The following is a 21,279-nucleotide window of genomic DNA, read 5'->3' as shown; positions in this document are numbered from 1 at the left end:
GTGAATATCACAAAAAGAAAACTGATATTTCGCTTTTGAATGAACTGTTTTCAGTTTTATTTTTTTTTTGAGTACAGTCAATACAAGTGAGAAATTAAAATTGAAAAAATATATTGGCATGTTGAAAACAGTAAACATGTACACATTCACACAAATATATAAAAAATGTATATGTATAATAGGGAATAATAAAAAAGTAATGGCAATTTAATTGTATGACTATAGTGAAGCCTTTTTACAATCATCTATTGGCATAACTGATAACACTGGTATGATAACTGTATTATCACTAAATTTAATTAGAATAATTTGTGGTTTTAATATGCTTTAAAAATTGCTAACAGCAACATAAATACCATGTAATACGTAACAGTTAAATATTTTCACAATTGTGGTCATTTTAATTTTCACCGTTTTTGTGCCCCAAAATATAATTAGGAACGAATTAAAGGAATGTGTTTTCATGGAAATAAAAATGTGGGATGAACAAGGAATAATAGGAAAACACAAAATTAAAAAAAGAATGAAGTGGGGGAAAAAAAAATCCACACCATAAAAAAAGAAAACGGTTGCATACAGAATGAAAAAAGTGACTTTAGTTTGAAAATAAAATGTGGCTATAATCATATTAAATGGAAATATAATCCAACCCAAAACAAACAAATACAATGGTGTGAAACAGTGTCATTTAATACAATAATCTGACACATTATCAAGAAAACCCAATACTGTGAACAGTAAATTAAGGAATTCATTCAGCTAGAGTAATGAATGAAAGCCACTAAGCAGTAGACAACTGAGTGTTAAATACTAGGTGGCTTCTGACTGATGATCGTTACCCAAAGCCAGTCGAGTGCATTTGTGATGATTTAAGATTATTCCTTATCCTAACACTTTATCTATGCCTGCAGTTGTAATAAATGCACTCATATAACAGCAGCCTAACCGATTTGCTTTTGTGATGTAACTGCAACCCTGGAATGTGTGTACTATTTAATCCTAATAAGTATTCATCATGCTGTGTAATCTGTCAAGTTCTGTAATTAATGTACTAGATTACAAATAACTCGGGTATAAATGCAGGTGTATTTGTGATCATTGATTCCGCCTTTTTTGACTTTATATAAAGCTATTATAATTCACTTGTTCATAACTTTCATGAAGTACCACAAAGTAACAGGAATGGACCTTAACACTGGTTTACAGTGATTGCAGTTTTAATGGTAGCTTCAAGGTGGCTTACTATTCATAAATACTTGTTAATGTGCATTTTAAGCTGTGCTTATTCTTGCTCACGTGAAATCCAATTAATCGGCCATTGTCACAGCTGTTCAATAAAAAATGGAATTAACATAATTAACATTTTGCAGTGATTCATACACGTTACACAACTCATCAAAACCCACAACGCGCCAGAACCTTTGTCGCGTTCTGGACGACTTAGCCCTAAAAGACCTACAATTCCCATGCAGCAATGAGCGTCCCAAAACCTCTGCTCTACAGTCACAATGTATATTGGGAAAAGTAGTTCATTGAAAGCACTGTTACAATTGGGCATGTTGCTTTGCTCTTCACATACATCACATTCACCAGTGATTGGCCCAAATAAGCCAAACAGGGGGCACCTTTACCAATCAGAAGAGAAGAAGTAACAAACACAGCATGACCATACAAGGAACAATAACTCCTAAAGTGCATCGCTACAACAAGCCCAGCAGACTAACCGCATGAAAAGTACTGTGGAAATGCAGCTGTGCTACTTGCTGAGCCATACTTTTGCTCGTAAGTTTCTTTGTGATCAAAAGACATGAATCCCAGGGTGCACCATTCCTAAAAAGGACACTTTCATGCCTTTCTTTAGTTGCACAAGTCATGCTGGAAGCTTTAATGCACATAAGAAATCATAATCACATAATCACAGTACGGAGAAGGGGAACAGAGAACAAAGGGATTCAAACAGTACAGTACATTACCTCTGTACTGCCAGAGATGCACAGAGAAAGGCAGCAAGCGAGGAGAGAGGGGGAGAGAGAGAGAGAGAGAGAGAGAGAGAGAGAGAGAGAGAGATGCTCAAAAGAAGAACCTGCAAGGGCCCGTCGACGCAGAAACAGAGAATCAGACATGGACGCGGTATGTGCCTGTGTTTTGGTTGGGCTGGGCGTTTCGCCGGTCACTGCGCGGCCTGCTTGGCGCGCTGGGTGTGGCACTTCATGCAGAGGATCCTGCCGTCCAGCGGGTAGCAGCCGTCGGCGTCGGCCTCTATGGAGAGCGGGCGAGCGCAGTCCTGCGGGAGAGGGAGGGGCCGTTAACGGGGGGCGGGCGCAGACGCGCCGCGTGGAGCTGACATCGCACGCCCGTTTCGGGACCGCCCGTCACCCGCCCCGAGCGCCCCACAGTCGCCGCCAGAACGGTAGAGCCAGCTCGGGTTCCAGGCCCCCCTGCGCACCATTCCTACATACAGTTCTGCATGCGTGTTTTTTTTTCCCCCCTAATCAACCTAATGAGCCAATGGCGCGCCACTTTGTTTAAACGCGTCTGACTGAGGCTGCGGTTTTCCTTACCTCGCATCGGTAGCACTTAAGGTGAAAGTTCTTCTCCAGGGCCACCACTCTGACCGTCTCTTCGCTGCCTGGGTCAGGCACAATGGGCTCATTGCAGCTCACGCACAGAGGGGAGAAGCGCCTGCAGGACAGAACACAGCCAAGGTCAAAGTGCATCTACAGGAAGCCGGAGAGTCCAAGAAGGTCTAAATAACGCAATGCCAATTTTGTCAGCCAGTTGTCCCTGAGAACTCCCAAAACTTCCCCCCTGGCACATACAGTACACAATCCCTGCACAATACACAGCAAATCATATGAGTCTGACTCAGTATTACGAAATTCAAACTTCTGATAAATGACGAGCGATCAGTGACGCATCACCATGTCACCAGTTCCAGCCGTGAGAAAATCAGAGACAAAGCCAAAGCGGACCTGGCCACAGGGCTTTGAAAGAGAACAGGGTTTTGGATGAACCCTGTGCTAGCAGTGCTAGCTAATCCCGGGCTGGCTCACCGGTGGTAGTCAGCCACGCAGTAGGGGTTGTTGTTGTCGTCGGTGATGAAGGGCGCCCCCTCCAGGCTGCAGCTGCAGGTGCAGCAGCGGAAGCAGTGGGCGTGGAAGGTCTGGCCGACGGCCTTCAGCACGCGGTCGGTCACCCGCTCATTGCAGCGCGCGCACACCGCCAGGGAGCTCTGTTCAGCACAGGAAAGAAGGCTGACTAGGGACTTCATTTCCCACAATGCCGCATAATTGCATCAGGTGACATGACATGGGTAGCTCGAGTTCCATGACATGCCCCAAGGATAAAGTTTAGCTGTGACAAGTTTATTCAGCCGAGCAGTGACATCAAAACTTGTGAAACACGTTCACGTACCAGTACTTGTTTGCGCCGTAGTAAAATGCCTATCAAGCCGTCAGTCATTTGACAAGAGAATGACATATGAATAGACGAGCAGGAAACATTCCATTAAACCAGCTGGCATGCTCTCTCACTGCCTGGTATTACGGGTGTATAATACAGTTTTGCACAGCAGAAGTAAAATTTATGCTAATGTATGAGCTATATTTCCCTGTCCCTCATCAATGTTTGACTCCCAGAAGAACAGAATCCTAAGTGGGGGATAAAAAGGATATGCAAATAAGAGATAAAAAAATGTGTGTGCGCGGTTCGTGTGCGGTTTGTGTGTGTGCTGTGTTGTTTGTCAGCGTGTTTGTGTGTGTTATGCGTGCATGCGTGTGTGTGCTGTGTGTGTGTGTGTTGTGTGGTTGTGCTGTGTGTGCGTTTTGAGTGTGTGCGTGCGTGTATGTGTGTTGCGTGCGCACATGTGTGTGTGTGCATTTTGTGTGTGTGTGTGTGCGTTACTCACCACATAGCAGTCCTCACACTGAGGCTGCCCATCTCGGTCGTAGAACTGCAGGCCCTGCAGAGTACGCTGGCAGTCCATGCAGCAGAAGCAGTCTGAGTGGAAGAGCTTGTCCATCGCTCTCACCGCAGGCTGAGCCCGGGACAGCGCCTCCCCACACTTCCCACAGCGCTCTAACACACAGACAGGGGTGTGTCATTACACTATATACACCTCACTGAGAGAGAGAGACACACACACACACACACACACACTGCTCTAACGCACAGACAGGGGTGTGTTATTACACTATATACACCTCACTGAGACACACACATACATACACACACACACACACACACAGCTCTAACGCACAGACAGGGGTGTGTCATTACACTACATACACACACACACACACACACACATACACACACACACACACACACACTGCTCTAACGCACAGACGGGGGTGTGTTATTAGACTAAATACACCTCTCTGACACACACACACTGCTCGACCACACAGACAGGGGTGTGTTATTACACTATATACACCTCTCTGAGACAGACACACACACACACACACAGCTCTACCACACAGACAGGGGTCTGTTATTACAGTATATAAACCTCTCTGAGACAGATACACACACACACACACACACACACATACCCACGCACAAAGGGATTCGTACACTACACACATTACGTTAACACTGAAAGAATGAAGGTTCTTTAAGAGCACAGGTGGCATAATCCAGTCCTGGGGGGCTGCTGTGCCTGCTGGTTTCTGATGCCTTCTGATTCATTTAATTGGTTAAAGTGTCCACACGCCACAGTTGTTCCCAAGGCCTTAACTGGCTACAGATGGAAATCAAAACACAAACACCTGCAGGACTGGAGTATGGCAGCTGTTTTAAAGAACAGGGGCAGGTATAAAAACACAAAACAAAAGCATCCATTCTTGCAAAGGGAGCCAGAGAAATGGAAATTACACACTGATGCACACAGTGACACTCTGTGCTGAGATGCACTCGCACCACACAGACAAAGACATGCACTAAGTGCTGACACTGAAATATTGATGTGGATAACACAGAAAAGGAGAGTTAAGGTAATACCTACAATTGCTTTGAACAGGCTGCACAGTAACACTGCAGAAGATGCATGGGTGTGTGTGTGTGTGTGACTGTGACCGAGACAGAATTGGGTGTGTGTGTTTGACCGAGACGAATGTTGTGTGTGTTGTACGCGAGGACTAGAATTGGGCTGTGTGCCTGCGTATGTGTGTGTGTGCGTGTGTGCATACGAGTGTCAGGCACACCTGTAGGAGGGGACGTGATGACAGGGGCGTGGGTGTCCATGTCCTTGATGAAGTCTTGCGTCATCCTCTCCAGCTCCTCCACCTCCTTCATGGAGAGCGGTACTCCTCCAGGGCCCGGGGCCGAGGGCTGGACAGAGGGAGAGGGGAGGGGGACAGAGGGAGTGGGGAGGGGGATAGAGGGAGTGGGGAGGGGGATAGAGGGAGTGGGGGGGCAGAGGAGTGGGAAGGGATTGAGGAGAGGGAGGGGCCAGAGGGAGTAGGGTGGTGGCCAGGGGGAGAGAGAGGACCCCACAGGGGTGGAGTTTGGGGGAAGAGAGAGACGGAACATCAGCACACTGAACACCAGCAAGAGCCCTGCCAGCCTGTGAACCTCAGGCACTGTGCTGCGAGACACACCCACCTTGGAGGCCGGCGCTCCCATTGGCTTGGTCTGAGACGAGGGGGGCGGGGCCACGGCCTTGGGCTGCGGGGAGACGGAGGGAGGGCTCACGCGCACCTGGTTGCCGGCGGGGGCGGGCTTGGGGCGGCTGAAGCCTGGAGTGACCGAGGTGGGCGGGGCCTGGTTAACAGGGGGCGGCGGCGGGGGGAAGGAGGCGGAGGGGGCCGGCTTAGGGGCGAACGCAGGGGCGCCGCCGCTCGGCTGCTTCTGGCTGGCCGGGGGGCCCGAAGCGGCGGCTTTGGGGCCAGAGCTCGCGCCGGCGTTGCTCACGGGGAAGGAAGACTTAGGAGCCACACCGGGGCCCTTGGGGGCCGGCTGTGCTTGAGCGGGGGCGGGGGCGGAGCCCGGGGGTTGGTTGGCGTGCCTGTTCGTCTGCCTCAGCTTGAGCTCCTCCGCCCAGGGGGCGGGAGGTGGGCGGTCCTGGAGCTCGGGGGGAGGCAGGAAGGAGAGGCCTGGTTTTGGGGCGGTGGGTGGTGGGACGAAGGGCTTGGGCGTAGGCACGAGTGGGACTTGACTAGGCATCTGTGAAAACAAAAGGGGCGTAGTGCATTAGAACAGTGCAGTTCATACTCACTGCATGTTTAACGAACCCATAGTTCAAATATGACTTAAATACTGCGCTTGAATTAAATATATCACACTGGCTTTATGAACAAGCTTACCAGGATTAGATTTTTAAAAATAAAATCCCCAATAAGAAGTGCATTTACAAAATTCCAATAGGGAAATAATTACAGCAGTAGAAACAAAACACTAACTGGAGTTCCACATTTGAAATTCCGAACTGAATTCATTGATGTTCCACCGGTGCTTGTTGTGACAAGGTAAAACAGTAGGGTGCAAAATCCCCACAGGCATGTCGCCAGGGCAACCCACGGGGATGCTACACACTCGGAACAAACAGTTCACAGGAAAGGACTCAAATAAAAAAATAAAAACAAACGCACCACAGACGAATTCACAAATACTGGAAAATTACATGGTCAATGTGACTTCTCAAAGACCGAGATGAGGAGGCACCTGTATCATTTTCAGATATAATAAACGTTATTTGCTCTTGAAATATAAAACATAAACGATTACAAATGGATGAACAAACCCGGCCAATCACGTCCACCCTTTTAGACAGCCCGGTGTGGCCGTTTCTAGCTATTTATGCAGGGCGGGTGACAGTCCGACATTCAAAAACAGAAGTCGTTCGGCAAATATTCCTCTACCTCTGAAGATGCGCCTGTCAGAATCTGATTTAAATTCTCGTTCATTTGTTCGAAACTACCCTTTCAGGAGTTACAAGTATTTATTGTATTATTCACCTTAGTCTCTTATCGCAGTGATGACTGGCGGGTTTCTTACTGATCAAACCTATCTTCTGTCCTATCATGTCTGATCTGACACCTCACCATTGTGTGCTCAACTGTAATATTTGCTCTACAAAATACAATTACATTTTCCATAACGCCCAGCCAAATTCCATTGTTTTATCTCCCCATTGTCTCCCTTACACATTCAATCTCTGCTTGAGCCGTGTTGATAGGGATCTTCTTAAGGTTATGAATATTTTCTATTTGAACACTCTAGCAGGATGCCTCTTGCCCTTCCGGATAGCCATCGCAAAATGACTCACCTAATGTCTTATTGCATTTCAACCTACATTCGCAAATATGCCCCGAGTTCTGCACTTCTCGAGGTTAACAAGCATTTCCACCTCCTAAAGACTTACAGGAAATGAATATGTGACAGTGAAGGACCATGACCAAACGAAACCAAACAGGATGTGACAGAGGCAGCCGGACCGGCGAAACCAATTTATTGGGGGAAAAATGAGAATGCAGAAAAACTTGATGTGAGGCCGCCCTCAGAATGGCGAAAGAATGGAAACTACAAGACTAAGGCAGCCAGATGTTTAATCTGGAAAATACAGGCAAAATAAGCAGAAACTGAGATGAGGCGCTGTCACAGCAGCTAAAGCGCAGCATGCAGCAGCCATGGTTTGGTCTCTCTCAGTACCTTTGGGTTAAAGGGTCCTCTGGTCTCCATCTCAGACAGCATGTCAGTCAGGGAGTCCAGCTGTCTGTCAAAGCTGGTCTGCTTCTCCAGGAACCTCTGGGAGCGAGGATGCCCAGGGGTGAGAGAGAGAGGAGGGAGAGAGGAGGAGGAGAGGTGAGGAGAGGACAGGAAAAGGGAGAAGAGGAAAAGGGAGGAGAGGATAGGATAGGAGAGGGGAGAACAGCATATAAGTGGGGAGATGGGAGGAGAGGAGAGAGGGCGGTAGAGAGAACAATGGAGACAATTAGAAATCAGCACACATAAGTGTGGCATTTCCTATGAAAGGAACAGGGATAGCAGGTCATTCCACAAAGAAAATAAAACCATCTGGCATGATGATGGGATCCCTACCTGTGTAAATACACGGGTGTGTGTGTTTTGCTTTTTCTTGACCTGTCCTAAAACCACCCCCATAATCCCACAGTGCCGCACGGCTTTTAGAATCGCCACTCAGCGCCACTGCGGCTAGCTTTCTAGAGTGCTCTGCAGGAACAGGAGGAGGAAATTTCCACCTTCTGTGGAAATTACAGACAGCTCATTGCTTTAAGGAACTGAAGCCTGAACTGAAGGGGCTGATTCCGAATTCTAACGCACACAGTTCCCCTGTGTGCCCATGAGAGCAGCGCAGGAGCACCTCTCCAAACTCAACCCGGGGGCTTGTGTCAACGGGCAAGAGATTTGGTGCATTGATTCACGATTGCTGGCAGTGTATACACAATCACCACAGATCTCAAAATCTCCAGATAGGAGGTGGTAGTTTGACTCCACTAGTGCGATACACTACTGACTCCAGTAAGGCACATAGCAACCATTTCACAGGAACCTGTCATCCCCTATTTAAGTGGCGATACCTTTCGATGATCATACTTAAAATTTAAAATAACATGGCTACAACAGCTGTTAATTTATGCAGACTCAAGCATATGATGTATGGCTGCATTACAGGTAATAATCTATGTGGCTGCAGTTACTGGTAATAATCTGTGTGGGTGCAGTTACAGGTAATAATCTGTGTAGTCTGTAGTTACTGGGTGACTGAGACGTGTGTTACAGTGGAAATAAAGACATCTCAAAGCCCTAACTTACCTGTGCGTTATTGCTGTTACTGGCTGCTGGGAGAGGGGGCGGTGGCGGGGGGGGTGGGGCAGGCGGGGAACAGGGGAGGGGGGGCTCCTCTCCAGGCGGTGACGGGAGAGGCAAATCCTCCTCTGGCGGGGGGGAGGGCGGGGAAGGCAGGCGGGGGAGCCTCGAAAGCAGGGGGTGTGGTCTGGCATTCTGGGGGTGGGGCTGGTAGCTCAGCATCATCCAATGGGGGAGGAGGGGGTGGGAAATCTGAGAGAAATGTGGAGGAGCCAAGGTCATAAGCATCGTTACGATAAATGGCTTCCGCCATAAATATGCTCTTCACAATCAACTCTGACACCGTAGATTTCGTTGAATTCCGGGCTCAAGGGAGGCTTGCGCGTTTGACGACGTAAGCACCGCACTTTACTGCTGACAACGACACAACAGATTTTCATCAAAGGCGAAAACGGAGCTGCTGAAAACAGATGAGGCCATTCCACATCCAAACACACATTGCCTTGTAAAAAAAGGGCTATTAAAGTATAAATGCCGTGCAATGAAAGAGAACTGCATAAATCTGGACCGGATTTAAAAAAATAAAACGTGATACTTTCATAGGAAACGAAGCACCGGAAATCATGCCCTGACCATTCCTCGGTGGGAGCAGGGTAAAATGGCGGACGGGGGGGGGGGCTCCTCACCCTCACAGACGGCGGGAGGCGGTGGGGGCAGCTCTCCGACGCGGCCGATGACAGCTGTGCCGACAGCCGAGCCGTGCGGCTGGCCGATCTGGCTTTTGGGCCGAGGCGGCGCGACCGAAGCAAACTTTTTCGGCTGGTTGTAGAAGGAGGGCGTGGTAACCTTGAAGGAGAGGGAGGAAGTCACCACCAGCGGTTTGCTGCTGCCGGAGTCACCCATTTTTTTTAATTTTTTTTTTACGTTCTGGAAAGAAAGAGAAGAACAAAGGGTAAATCGGTGGCATCAGCTCTATTGGCTACCTTGTTTCCATGACACCCTGCCCAGCTCCGCCTTAACAGCACCAAAACAAGTATTTCCACTTCAGTAGTTGCGCAAGCTGCACCTCGGCACTGCGCAAACTAAAGGCCTGTAGGATCAGGCAAAGCTGCCTATCAGTTACCCAATCTCACAAAACGGCACAGTGTGGACACACGTTTTCTCTTAAAAAGAGCTAATATCTTAAGCCATATTTCTCAAGCTCACTTTGTTAGTATATGGTACTTGCTAGCCACTGTAGCATGACATTTGTTCGTGACCATGATGTACATAAAATCCTAAGTTTGCATTATGAAAGGCACACAACCAAACAAAAATGAAAACTGGACTTTGAAAGTTCAGACTTGTGTTTTTTCCCTAGCTCAAGGAGGTAAGAGTGGATGTCTGGCAGTCGGAGGGTTGCTGGTTCGATCCCCCACCCTGGGCATGTCAAAGTTTCCCTGGGCAAGACACCTAACCCCTAATTGCTCCCAACCGGCTGATAGGTTCAAAGCTCATAAGATTACATCAGTTTTAAACAAAACACATTTAATGGAAGTTGAGGATGAACCAGACATGATGAAAATGCTAATGCCATTGAAGACATAACTCTGAGGGTTCAGTCTTTCAAGGCTAGCGAACATTATCACTTTCAGTATGAAAGCCATCATCACCCTGTCCTGCTGCTGCCATACCCCGGACACATCACGCTAGGAGCAATTTTCACTTAATTTCCCTTTTGGATCTGATAATAAATGCATATTCATATCCATAAATGGAGGTGTAAAAGGCTGTGGAACTGTGTGAGGTCAAAATGTCAATGCTCACGCTGAGAGCTGTATGGTGGCGAAAGAGCAGGAAGTGGCCAGTGGGACCCAGATGCACCTACACACCCTGCCAACTGCAACTGAATCCACACCACCTTCCAAAACATAAAGCGTGACCACGAACTGACTGCGAGTTAGTGAGACTGTCTCATTCACTCAAGGAGAGCAGGCTCTCCCACTGTACACCCCTAATCGCTGCCCGCAATTATTTTCGGATTACACGCATTTGTTTTACGTTCCCGTTCATTCAATATTCCAATTTTTGCATAATAAAATATTAAACACCGCCATTTCAAGGTGTCCTCAGATAAATATTTAATGGTTTTCACCTCAGTCCTGTCTAGACATTTTGCAATTAGCCTACGTCACCCGTCTAGCTGGGCTATGCAGAACAGGTTCACAATGCCTGCTTATATATGCTACTTGCTCCATCTGATTGCTCTCAAGAAAGCCAGACAGCTCATGTTAGCAACAGTTTAGCTTTTAATCAATAGCTGACATAACAGAAGCCAGTAAACATGTAGTGTACATGTTTAAGCTTACTCGACTTGCATGCAATCAATGGCCATGTTCCCATTATACTAGCCGCACGTGGAGGCATGTAAATGCACTTAAATTATGAATGTTGACCGATTTCCCTTGACAAGTATAAGGCAGAAAGCTATTGCTTTGCATAGCCTATATGAAGCTCCACGCTATCAGGACGGCAAACCCTAAATCAACCAGGAAAGGTTCTTACAGGGCTCTGCAGTGGTCCCATTTAAGGGGCATTTGCTCCTAAAAATTGATGTGTGCCAATGGGGAAAAAAAAGTATTTAAGAGCACATCTTCTAATTGGGATGCATTAGTGTGCTCCTGAATTTTTCAACTTAGGAGCACGTGTTATGTTAGCGGTCTTATTCTGGGTAATGGCTGGTATCGCACCAAAATAATCTACTGACTAACTTTAAGAAACCTGTAAGTCAAAAAAGTCTGCAAGCCTTTTTGTCTGCAAGCCTCACATAAAAATACAAAAAATAAACACATTAAATATAAAATTTCCATTCAATAACCTTAAAACATCAACCCGCGTTGTTGCCAAGCAGCGGGTGGGGGACAGCTAACCCCAAGTTGATGAAACATTTATGAAATGAGCCATCAAACTCTTTCCAAACCTCCAAAATCCCACAACATTTTAACGCACAAAATGGACAAGGTTTCAAGTTACTGTATCTTCACAGCGATTAGGCTAAAATACAGATGAGAACAATAAGTGACGCAGTAGGAGAACTAGCTGCCCGGACGTGGTGGGACTGAAGCTGCAATAAAACCTGTTGCTCTGATGTCATACAGCACTTTGTCATTAATGAGAAGGTCCTGCAGACATCTTATTTTCTATGCACAGCACTTGCAGTTAGGAGGCAAAAAGGTCTGACAGCAAGACAGCAGCTCTAAACTTGTGATCAGGGAATACTTAGGCCGTGGGTCTTTGATGACGTCATCACAGTTAAAAATTTGGCACATTAAAATCTACATAATAAACACAGTGATTTGAGAAGAAACCGACCTGGGATGACCACTGTCTTTATACTAAAAAGGCTACACTTTAGTCAGATGGCTAATACTGACAGGGAAAAATTAACTAAGCAAGTTAATATTTAATTTTTTGGGATAAAAACTGCCACAATGTTCTTCTGATAAATTGCTTAGCTGGAGAAACAATAAAGTTTGTCAGCCATATATATAAATGAAATGGCAAGTTATAGGCTGCATATTACAGGACACAAATGAAACACCCAAACCTGAACCTTCTGCATTCTGGATTCCATTACATTTTTTTCTCCTGCCTCGCTGCACAAATGCTGATGTCTTATCTATGGACAGGAGAACTACACTTCCTGTTTTCTGCTGCTAATTTTCTACATAAACACACCAGCTCACATGAAGCTGGCAGTTATTCCTCCTCCATTCAGGACCAGTTCTAATGTAGGCAAGTGAACAACAACGGCTTTAAAACAGTCAGAGAAGCGCATTAAATCAAGACTGTCCCACAGGATTTCAAGGATTTCAAGAGAGAACCACATCCAAAAAAGGCAATTTTTGAGGATTGACTGGTGATAAGACTTTCAGAAGTAGTTGAACAAAGATCATATGAAATCAAGGTAATGTACATGCATCCCACAGAACATTAAGGAGGGGTTTCACAATGTTTGTGGTGACAGTTTGGTCTGGGTGTGGAATTACAACTGCAAATGTCCAGTTGTCCACAAGGATTTGACCAGTTCTCACTGGAAAACACTTGAATTCTGATCGGTCACCTTTCTGTGAAGGATTCGCTTCCGTTGAACCTACACATTGGCGGATCAACCATAAGCACACGATAACTTAAAGTCAGTGGAAAAATGAAAAGGTCAGGCCGAATTTCTTTCTCCGGCCAGATTATGAAACAGTTCCATTTATGTTTTCATGAAGGAAACGAGTCCAAATTTCCACTCCCTGCAGAGCAATCGAGGCAGATGGGAACATGATCTCAGCACATCAACAGGTCCCGAAGCTGAAGCAAAATCATTCGTACAGACCTTCAGAAACCACACCACTATCTACCACTGTTCTTCCACCGTGTGTCAATTAGCTGATAATCCACCTTGAGCTCATTATATGGGCTCATTACAAGATAAAGTAATGGTATCTTTTCCTGTTCCACTTGTCACTTGCAAAGTCACTCCTGGCCTGTAAAACTAAAAGTATGCAATATTTTTGCACATGTCCACACTAAAGTCAAGAAGCTTCTTATTTTTTTCTTCTTTGTCTTATAGAGATATGCTAAACCAAAACCAACAAAAGAACCCTCCCAAATCTAGAACATGGACTGTAAAAAGTAAAAAGAGCTGTTATGTCCTGGGTTTTACCCAGCACAGCTATCCAGTCAACTCAGTAATCATGCTTCATGACAGATGCCCCTGAAGTCCAGAAGGCTGTTTAGTAATGTAAGTGGAATTAAGGAACTGTGTTGATTGAAGGTTTGCTTCCTGGGTTTGGCATTGATTTACAGTACAAAATAACAATTCATTTACAATATAAAAAATGAAAAGGTAAGAAGCACTTTTCACATACAAGCTGTGATGAAAGCCACTTTGTACATTTGCTGAATAAGCTTTTCTGGTAAGCAAATAAATGAACCGTTATGCAGGGGAGTGGTTCCCTAAAAGCGAATATTTGGCGAACTCTTCAACACTACCCATATATGGTAAAAATACAGATGTGTATGTATGGGTGGGAGCCGAAAAGCGATCACTAATAACAGAGAAATAAAGAAATTAATAAACACTATAGGCTACCATAACCTGCATGTACAGCCTATATATTTTTATGGATGCTGTCAAAGGAGTCCCCTTTTCCCAAATATTCACATTTCAAATTCACGTACCGGTCATACAGTGAAAAGTTCCGATGAATTATTTTGAAAATGCAAAGCAGGGCTGCAGACCTCAGCATTACAGGAGCACAGCCATGCTTCCTGCAGAATGATTACCGCAGCCTTACATTCCAACACCGCCATCCAGCCCCCTGCTCTCTCCCTACACTAAAACCGCAGAGAGGGTAAGAATCATCACCATCTCTGGACAGTTGAGATTATCAGCCTATGACATGCTATCACTTAAACAGACAAGAATGAGTTTCAGGGGCAATTTCCTGTCAGATTACGACAGGGCCATTTAATTTTTTTTTTTCATTGCACTGCATGTGTGCCGTACATGAAATCCGGGGTGTGACATACAGCCCTTGGTCAGGTGATCCGAATGCGCAGGAGCGGCACCTCGCTCTGGCGCGTACGCCGTTGTTTGTCACTGCGCTTGATAGCCGTCTAAAAATAATTACGATGTGCTGCAGCGGGTCTCCAGAGCACTGAGCGTTCGTGTGAGTGGTAGAGGCAGAATGTTCTATTAATAATCTTTAATAACCTACATTTTGCTTGATATCACTGACCAGGGTTTGAAAAAAAAAAAAAAAAAGATTTTTATACTGCAGCATTGCTGATTACAGCATAATCTTTCTTTTCTTTTTGGAACAACTTTTTATCCCCTATTTTTTTTTCTACCTCTTGATAATTTGGAATGCTAAGTTGTCTTTTTTTTTTTGGGTCTGTCTTAATTACTGAAATGCCCCGTTTAAGTTCTGCCGTGTGAAAACCAGCGTGTGTGCGCTCAGGAGTGTCAGTCGCCAGCCACTGCTCTTTTTGCCTGTGCAGTGACGGCGCGAGAGAACCACACTGAGCCCCAATGGAGGCCGCAGTCAGGAGTCGCTAGCGGACTGTGAGGAGCATCGCTGCACTGCCGGGGAGTTCCACTTCGGCTCGGTGCCCTGCCCAGCAGGCCTGGATTATTCTCTTACTCATTTCACTCTGAAAAGGCTTTCTGGTATGCACTCATTCTGCAGTTATCATCTTACTTCCCCTTTTGTAACATCCACTCTATCAACCAGCGTTATAGGATATAAAAACATTGACCTTTAAAGTGCGCTATATGGTACTTCCCTATCTTTATTAAAACAAAAAAAAAGCAAAAAAAACAGAAGAAGAAAATGTATTAACACTGGAATGAGAGCACATCACATGGGCAATATAAAGCACAAGGACTAATATGTTTTTGTTCTCGTCTTTGTTCTTCAAATACCTATGCTTCCCGACACCCTAGGGCTACAGAGCACTGTAGCACGCACCTCAGTCTGGGGAAATCAGCTTCCTGGGGCATTAACAACACTTGAATTACTTAATGTAATGTTCTGAGGTCACGTATGACAATGTGAGGAGGTCTACGCATTCAACTGAACACTGTGAATAGGTTCTAAAAGCTAACAGCACAGGGAGGGGGAAGAGGAGTCTTAACGGGGGGAAAGAACATTTAGACTGTATCTCACTTTACAGTTGAAATAAGGCACGAGGAAAATAAAACACAGTTTCAAAGAGGTAAAAATGCACAAAAATATAAAAACAGGGGCTTATGAGAATCAAACCCACGCAGAAAATCCTTGTCATCTGCAACTCAGAAAACTGCACCCACCACATACTTAAAGTCAGTATTTCAACTGATCAACATCAGACTCGCTGCTGTGAACCAGGCCACGATGATTGGAGTTATAATTAGGGCCAGCCCTATTTCTGGTCCAAACACACAACTGACAACAACGATAAATACCCTCAGCACACAATTTTACCCCAAAATCTTCACTGGAGCCTCAGTCTTGTCCACCATGACTCCACCCAAATCCCCGAGGGACACATTCGTGTCCATACACATGCCAGAGGAATTAAAAGCTGTTTCACATTTTACCGACTGAAACAGACTTTGAAAGAAAATGTCTTTATACCATAATTTGGCTCATGGAGTATTTCCACCACCGATTTCCACCAATATAACGTCAAACGCCCAGTTAGCAACTTATTCAGCCAGCTAGCTACATTAAGAAAAAAACCTCCTTGATATGACAGATTAAGATTTGTAACTAAAAAATCTCTGATCTAGAAACGGGTGAGTTTTGAGTCACGGTTTTATCCGCGTAACCACAAAATAGAGCTTCATTTTTAATGCATGTGGCTTCCACAATAAAGTTTCTTTGTCAGATCCAGCTAGTTAGCTACGTTGACATTCACGTGGAATGACTGAAACTTGCAATGACTTGCAAGCTATCAACCTGCCTGACACAGAGGCAGTCAACAGTGAAGTAGATGGGGAGATTTTCGCAGCATCCACAAAATAAATACCATGACAACAACCACAAACCCATATACACAGACTAGAAGTAACGTTAGCTAGCTCGCTAGCAAATGCTTTCTCTCTGGCTATCAGACTTGGCCAGATGTATTGTTCGTATCAACAATCTTAGCATGCAATTAGTCTACAACAGATTTTCCAGCGAGTCAACTAAAATGGCAATAACTAGCTAGCTACATTAGTTATTCGCAAAGAAAACAAATCTTCACACATCAGTTATAGACTAGACTACGATGTGGCGACGATGACAATGCCAGTGGAAAAACGATAACTAGACTACTACACTATAGCCTATCTAGACACATTTCTACTGCTGTACTGCAGTCGGTAGTAAAGCCAATTTAACGTTAGTACTGCATCTAACGTTACCTGCAGAAGAAATATACAATTTCTAGCTAGCATTATCAGGATTGCTATTTCAAAAGAGAGCATGGCTAACAACCTAATGCAAACATTGTATCCGACTCCTCAGCAAGCAAATTAAAACATGAGCCAGGAAACTAGCCGGCTAGCTTTATGGGAAATCACTTACATGAGCCTAGGTTAGCCAGATCTAGCTAAATAGCCAAAGTACACTGCAAACGGTGGGTATCTACCTAAGACATAAAATATTCACAGTATGTGCACAATGCTCACTTCCTCCGTACCTCCCTCCCCCTCTTCTCTTTCGTTATGTGTAGGAAGCTTGCTTGCGGTTTTCTCAGTCTAACGGTATCTTCTCCCTTGCAGTGAAGCTAAACTTTTTTTCCTGTTAAAGTGACCAACTTCCGGACCTTGGTTCTGAATATCCGCGTTTGTTTGTGGTGCCGCTCCTAAACAAGGCCTGCCCCATCCGGTGAGGGTCTGTCCATCAGACTGTAAACGTGTTTCTCTCATAGATGGTGGACCAGAAGAGTCCACTGAAAAGGAAAAATATCTACTGTAATGTATCTTTCCTAAATCAGACACATGGTTGCAGCAGGTAACTGAATTCCTAATATTGAGTTATGAATGAATTCAATGTTTGCCAGACTAAAACAGAAATACTAAAACAGTAGGCTGTTTCTGAAAGAAGGCAGAAATATACTTTTACATGTTCTTATTATACTTAATAATATAAGATTATACTCTCAAAAATAAAAACCCTGGTTAAACACATTCAAGTGTTTCCCACCAGAACTACCTCAGTCACTTACACCACTGCTAACTATAACAATGAACCTTTCTTACCTGTTCTTATTTTTCAGTTGTAAAACACAAGGAAGGAAAAGAATTAGGACACTCCCCTCTCACTCCCTCTTTCTCTTTTCTGTCGTTCTGTCAGAAGTAGCTAATGCACTCTCGAGTCCATTCCACTCTCTCAATGTGTATATATGGTGTTAACTTTTTTCTCTCTCTCTTTCAGTTTCTCCACAGCTGTTGGGTCCTCCCCCTCCCTGTCTCTCCCTCTGAAAGGAATGACACAATCCTTCCAAACAAGTTCACTCTCGTTTGACTTTTGCTCAAGACGTGTATATTACTGTGTAAACATTTCTCCCTCACTCGCTCTCTCTCTCTCTCTCTGAATTCTTGCAACATTCTTCATCCTATGACATCAACACTGTCTGCTTTTCCTTGTAAGGCCAGAGAGAGAGAGAAAGAGAGGGAGGGAGGGAAGGAGGGAGGGAAGGAGAGATAATGTAGGTACGGGGTTGATTAGATGCAGACTTTAAAATGGTTGAGAGAAGAGAACTGACATTTACACTGTGTTCATAGACGGGGATCAACTCCACATCCACATCCATGCATGCGCAGTGTTTGATATCATTTATCATTTTTCCGCTCATGCCTTCAAGTCTTTTGAGCTGCCAACTCATCGCAAAAGTAACACTTTTTTTTTTTACCTGCGCAGTCATTTCAAGCAGCGTGTCACTCACTTTTAGAAATAGCAGAACACTTCATTCCACCACAATTAAATATAGTATAAATAATTATTTATACTTATTACCCTTTCCTTTTAGGAACACTCACAATAAAGCAGATTTATATGATCTTGTTGTCATTCTGCCTCTGTGGTGTGCCCATCCAGCCAAAAAAAGGCAGTCCTGTGGTGACTTCACACATTGAGTTAGCTTAGTGGTTCTTCATTGTTCCACCGATGCGGATATGACACACAGTAGGTCACAATGAAGGGAGGTCATTCCACCCATCCTGCACATCTGCTAACTTGGAAATGCGCTGATCTGAAAGATGGATTATTTAGGGAAATCCCACGCACACCTAAGCATCAACACCATGCCACGCCCATTTTCCCCCCCTTAAATATTTTGCCGTTTCAATCAAATTTTACTTAAAGTCAACCACGCGGGGCATTTTGGTCACTGCATAACTTCATGGGTAAAACCTAAACCCAGTCCTGCCCAGTTGCCAAATATGTTGTTTACCTGGCTCAGCTAAAGCCTGGCCAGGATTAAGATCATTTGAGCAGCAGTGCGTGTCCCCTGAAGGACTGGAGGAATGAACATCTCTCATAAACGAGGCCAGTCCAGAGGTTAGGGAACTCTTCCGCATGGAGAGGGCGTGAAGGTACACAGGGGTCTCCTCCACAGCGAGGCTGATAAAGGAGTCCACAGTCTGCCAAAAGAGAGTGGGGGGGAGGGGGGGGGGGGGGACCTGGCAGGGAGGGGCCTTTCAAGCGGCAGCCGCTCCGGAGTCAGAGCCAACAGACCTGGAATGCAGCCAAGCTGGGTATGGACAGGGCCCCCTCCCTCCCACTCTCTCTCCCTCCCTCTCTCCCTCTCTCCCTCCCCTTGGTATGTGAGTCATTATTTGCTCATAACTCGCAGTAAAGTTTATACCCTCGATCTTTGCATTGTATCCAGTCTGATTCATGGATTGGATTACGCACAAATGATTTCTAGCTGACTGTACTGTGAATAGGAGCATGTTAACATTGCAGCACAGATACTGTAATGTACTCTCTCTCTCTCTCTCTCTCTCTGTCTGTCTTTATCTTTCTCACACACACGCACACATACGCACACAGTTAATGATTAAATTTGTTACAATTGGAATAAACCAAATATGTTTTTAAGAGCCATAAACATCAGCAAGATTACAATCATCCAGCTACTGAAACAAATTGTGTGTCCTAGATTTATTTAGTAGTTGAATAATTGCAATCTTGCTGATGTTCACGGTCAACAAGTTACTGCTATTGGCCACGTTTCAGGGTGTTGTGTTGCACTCGCGCACAACTGTATGAGCAGATTCACCTTTCCTTATATGGCGCTTGTGTCAGCGGATACCGTGGGCATGGTGAATGGGCTAAGCCATCTGGATGATATGAAGCCAGTGAATCTGTGCAGGATTTTCACAGCATGATTCACTCAAACATGACCGCCCTGATATGCCATTATTGAACCACGCCAGTGATCTTCATTCTTGGTCCTGGCGGGCTGCTGGGTCTGCTGGTTTTTGTTGTTACTCTGCATTTAATTGATCAATTAAAGCAGTCAATTACACAGTGTAATCACCTCAGTTGTTATCTTGGGTCTGGTTGCTGATATTAAGGCAAAAAAAAAACAGTGGACCCTGAGCCCCACCAGGACCAGTAACGAAGATCAGTGAACTATGCTGTCATTTATTAATTGTCCAGCAGATGTCAGTGTTTAACACTCTCTGAGGTATCACACATCAAAGCCTATGGGGAAATTATTGATCTGACAAATAGGGAAACACACAGGTAGACAGAGAGTGGTGCATGGTAGTTGCTTGGGGTAAACATCTAGATACAGATATAGATGTGGAGAGGGGACAAAATGATTGACACGGACACACAGAGAATCAAAAAGAATCATGGAAAGTAATAGAAGAGCGCAGACAGATGCAGCCAAAGTGCTAAGGTAAAATTGATGTGGAGGGCGGGAGGATAAAAGTGAGAGAGGGAACGTGGGCATGAGAGAAGGAATAAATGAAAGAAGCCGTGAATTATTGAAGAGAGCTGAGATCTCCCGGCTCATACAGCTTTTTACCCCTCTTCCTGTCCTGCCGCAAGTGGAAATGTACCGAGGTGCCTCCGTCCGCGCTAGCGCGCACACCAGCTACCGCGTTAGCCCTCAGCCAGAGCCCCTTCCCTCGCCCTGGTCCCCCACTGCGTGACACTGTTCACCCTGCACCCCGCCAGACCTTCCCCCCCCTTTCACGCTAAACCCAAGGTTAGCTTCCACAACAGGAACGCTAAGTTCTGCTGAGCGGTAAGGACGTGCGGCACAAACCGTGTGTCACACAAGAGCGACGAGGCAGCAGCCAAGCAGTCCAAACAGAAACCCCGTTCCTCCCTTCCTTAATAAAACAACGCACCTTCCCGGGCCAGCCTTCCCCAGCCCTTCCCTCTTCGCAAAGGAACAGGACGCGCCAAGAGAGCGTTACATCAGGGTTAGACAACAATCCCCAGGCCTCTAGGGCAGCACTCCCCTGGGGACAGGCAGGGTTCTCCATGAATGAGGGTGAAAAGGGGGTTAATGGATCCTATGAAGCATCCATTAATTTAGTCTGGTGATTAAAGGCCCGCGTGGCGCTGTGGGTTGGTAGAGAGGAAACCGGCGTCGTCGTCTTGTGGCGTAGCAACGTGAACCATTAATGAGCAACACACAAGCTGAGCCACGAACGGCCACACAAGATGACAGAGTCAAGTAAAAAGATAACGAGTTTGAGGAAAAGGAAGCAGAGGAAACCAGACCAAAAACAAACAAACAAACGTAAAAACAACCGACTGAAGTTAATATCCACTCATACAATGTTGCGACTTGACCCCTATGCTCCTGGATCCTAACAATAATCAAACCGTGCGCTGAACGCAAGCTATACACTAGCTCACACCGCACATTCGCCACAATCCTCTCTCTCCCCTTGCGAGAAAATCCTATTTCTAGGATTAGAGGGGGCCGTGATTTCAAATCACCAATTTTTTTAAGGAACAAAACACCCCTTCC

General features: G+C 45.4%; 1 protein-coding gene across 1 annotated transcript; it reads right to left on the bottom strand.

Annotated features, from left to right (window-relative positions):
- Positions 1-33: 33 nt before the first annotated feature.
- zyx (zyxin) lies at positions 34-17,857 on the bottom strand. The gene is given in 12 exon segments (XM_064309702.1): positions 34-2,284; positions 2,562-2,682; positions 3,054-3,232; positions 3,908-4,077; positions 5,208-5,334; positions 5,608-6,168; positions 7,654-7,749; positions 8,779-8,913; positions 8,915-9,024; positions 9,459-9,699; positions 16,975-17,226; positions 17,537-17,857. Coding segments are annotated over 10 exon segments (1,830 nt in total). The 5' UTR covers positions 9,676-9,699; positions 16,975-17,226; positions 17,537-17,857; the 3' UTR covers positions 34-2,170.
- Positions 17,858-21,279: the final 3,422 nt, after the last annotated feature.

Source organism: Anguilla rostrata, chromosome 1 (assembly GCF_018555375.3).
Source record: "Anguilla rostrata isolate EN2019 chromosome 1, ASM1855537v3, whole genome shotgun sequence".
NCBI classification, from domain to species: Eukaryota; Metazoa; Chordata; class Actinopteri; order Anguilliformes; family Anguillidae; genus Anguilla; species Anguilla rostrata.
This window is presented reverse-complemented; position numbering and strand designations above follow the sequence as displayed.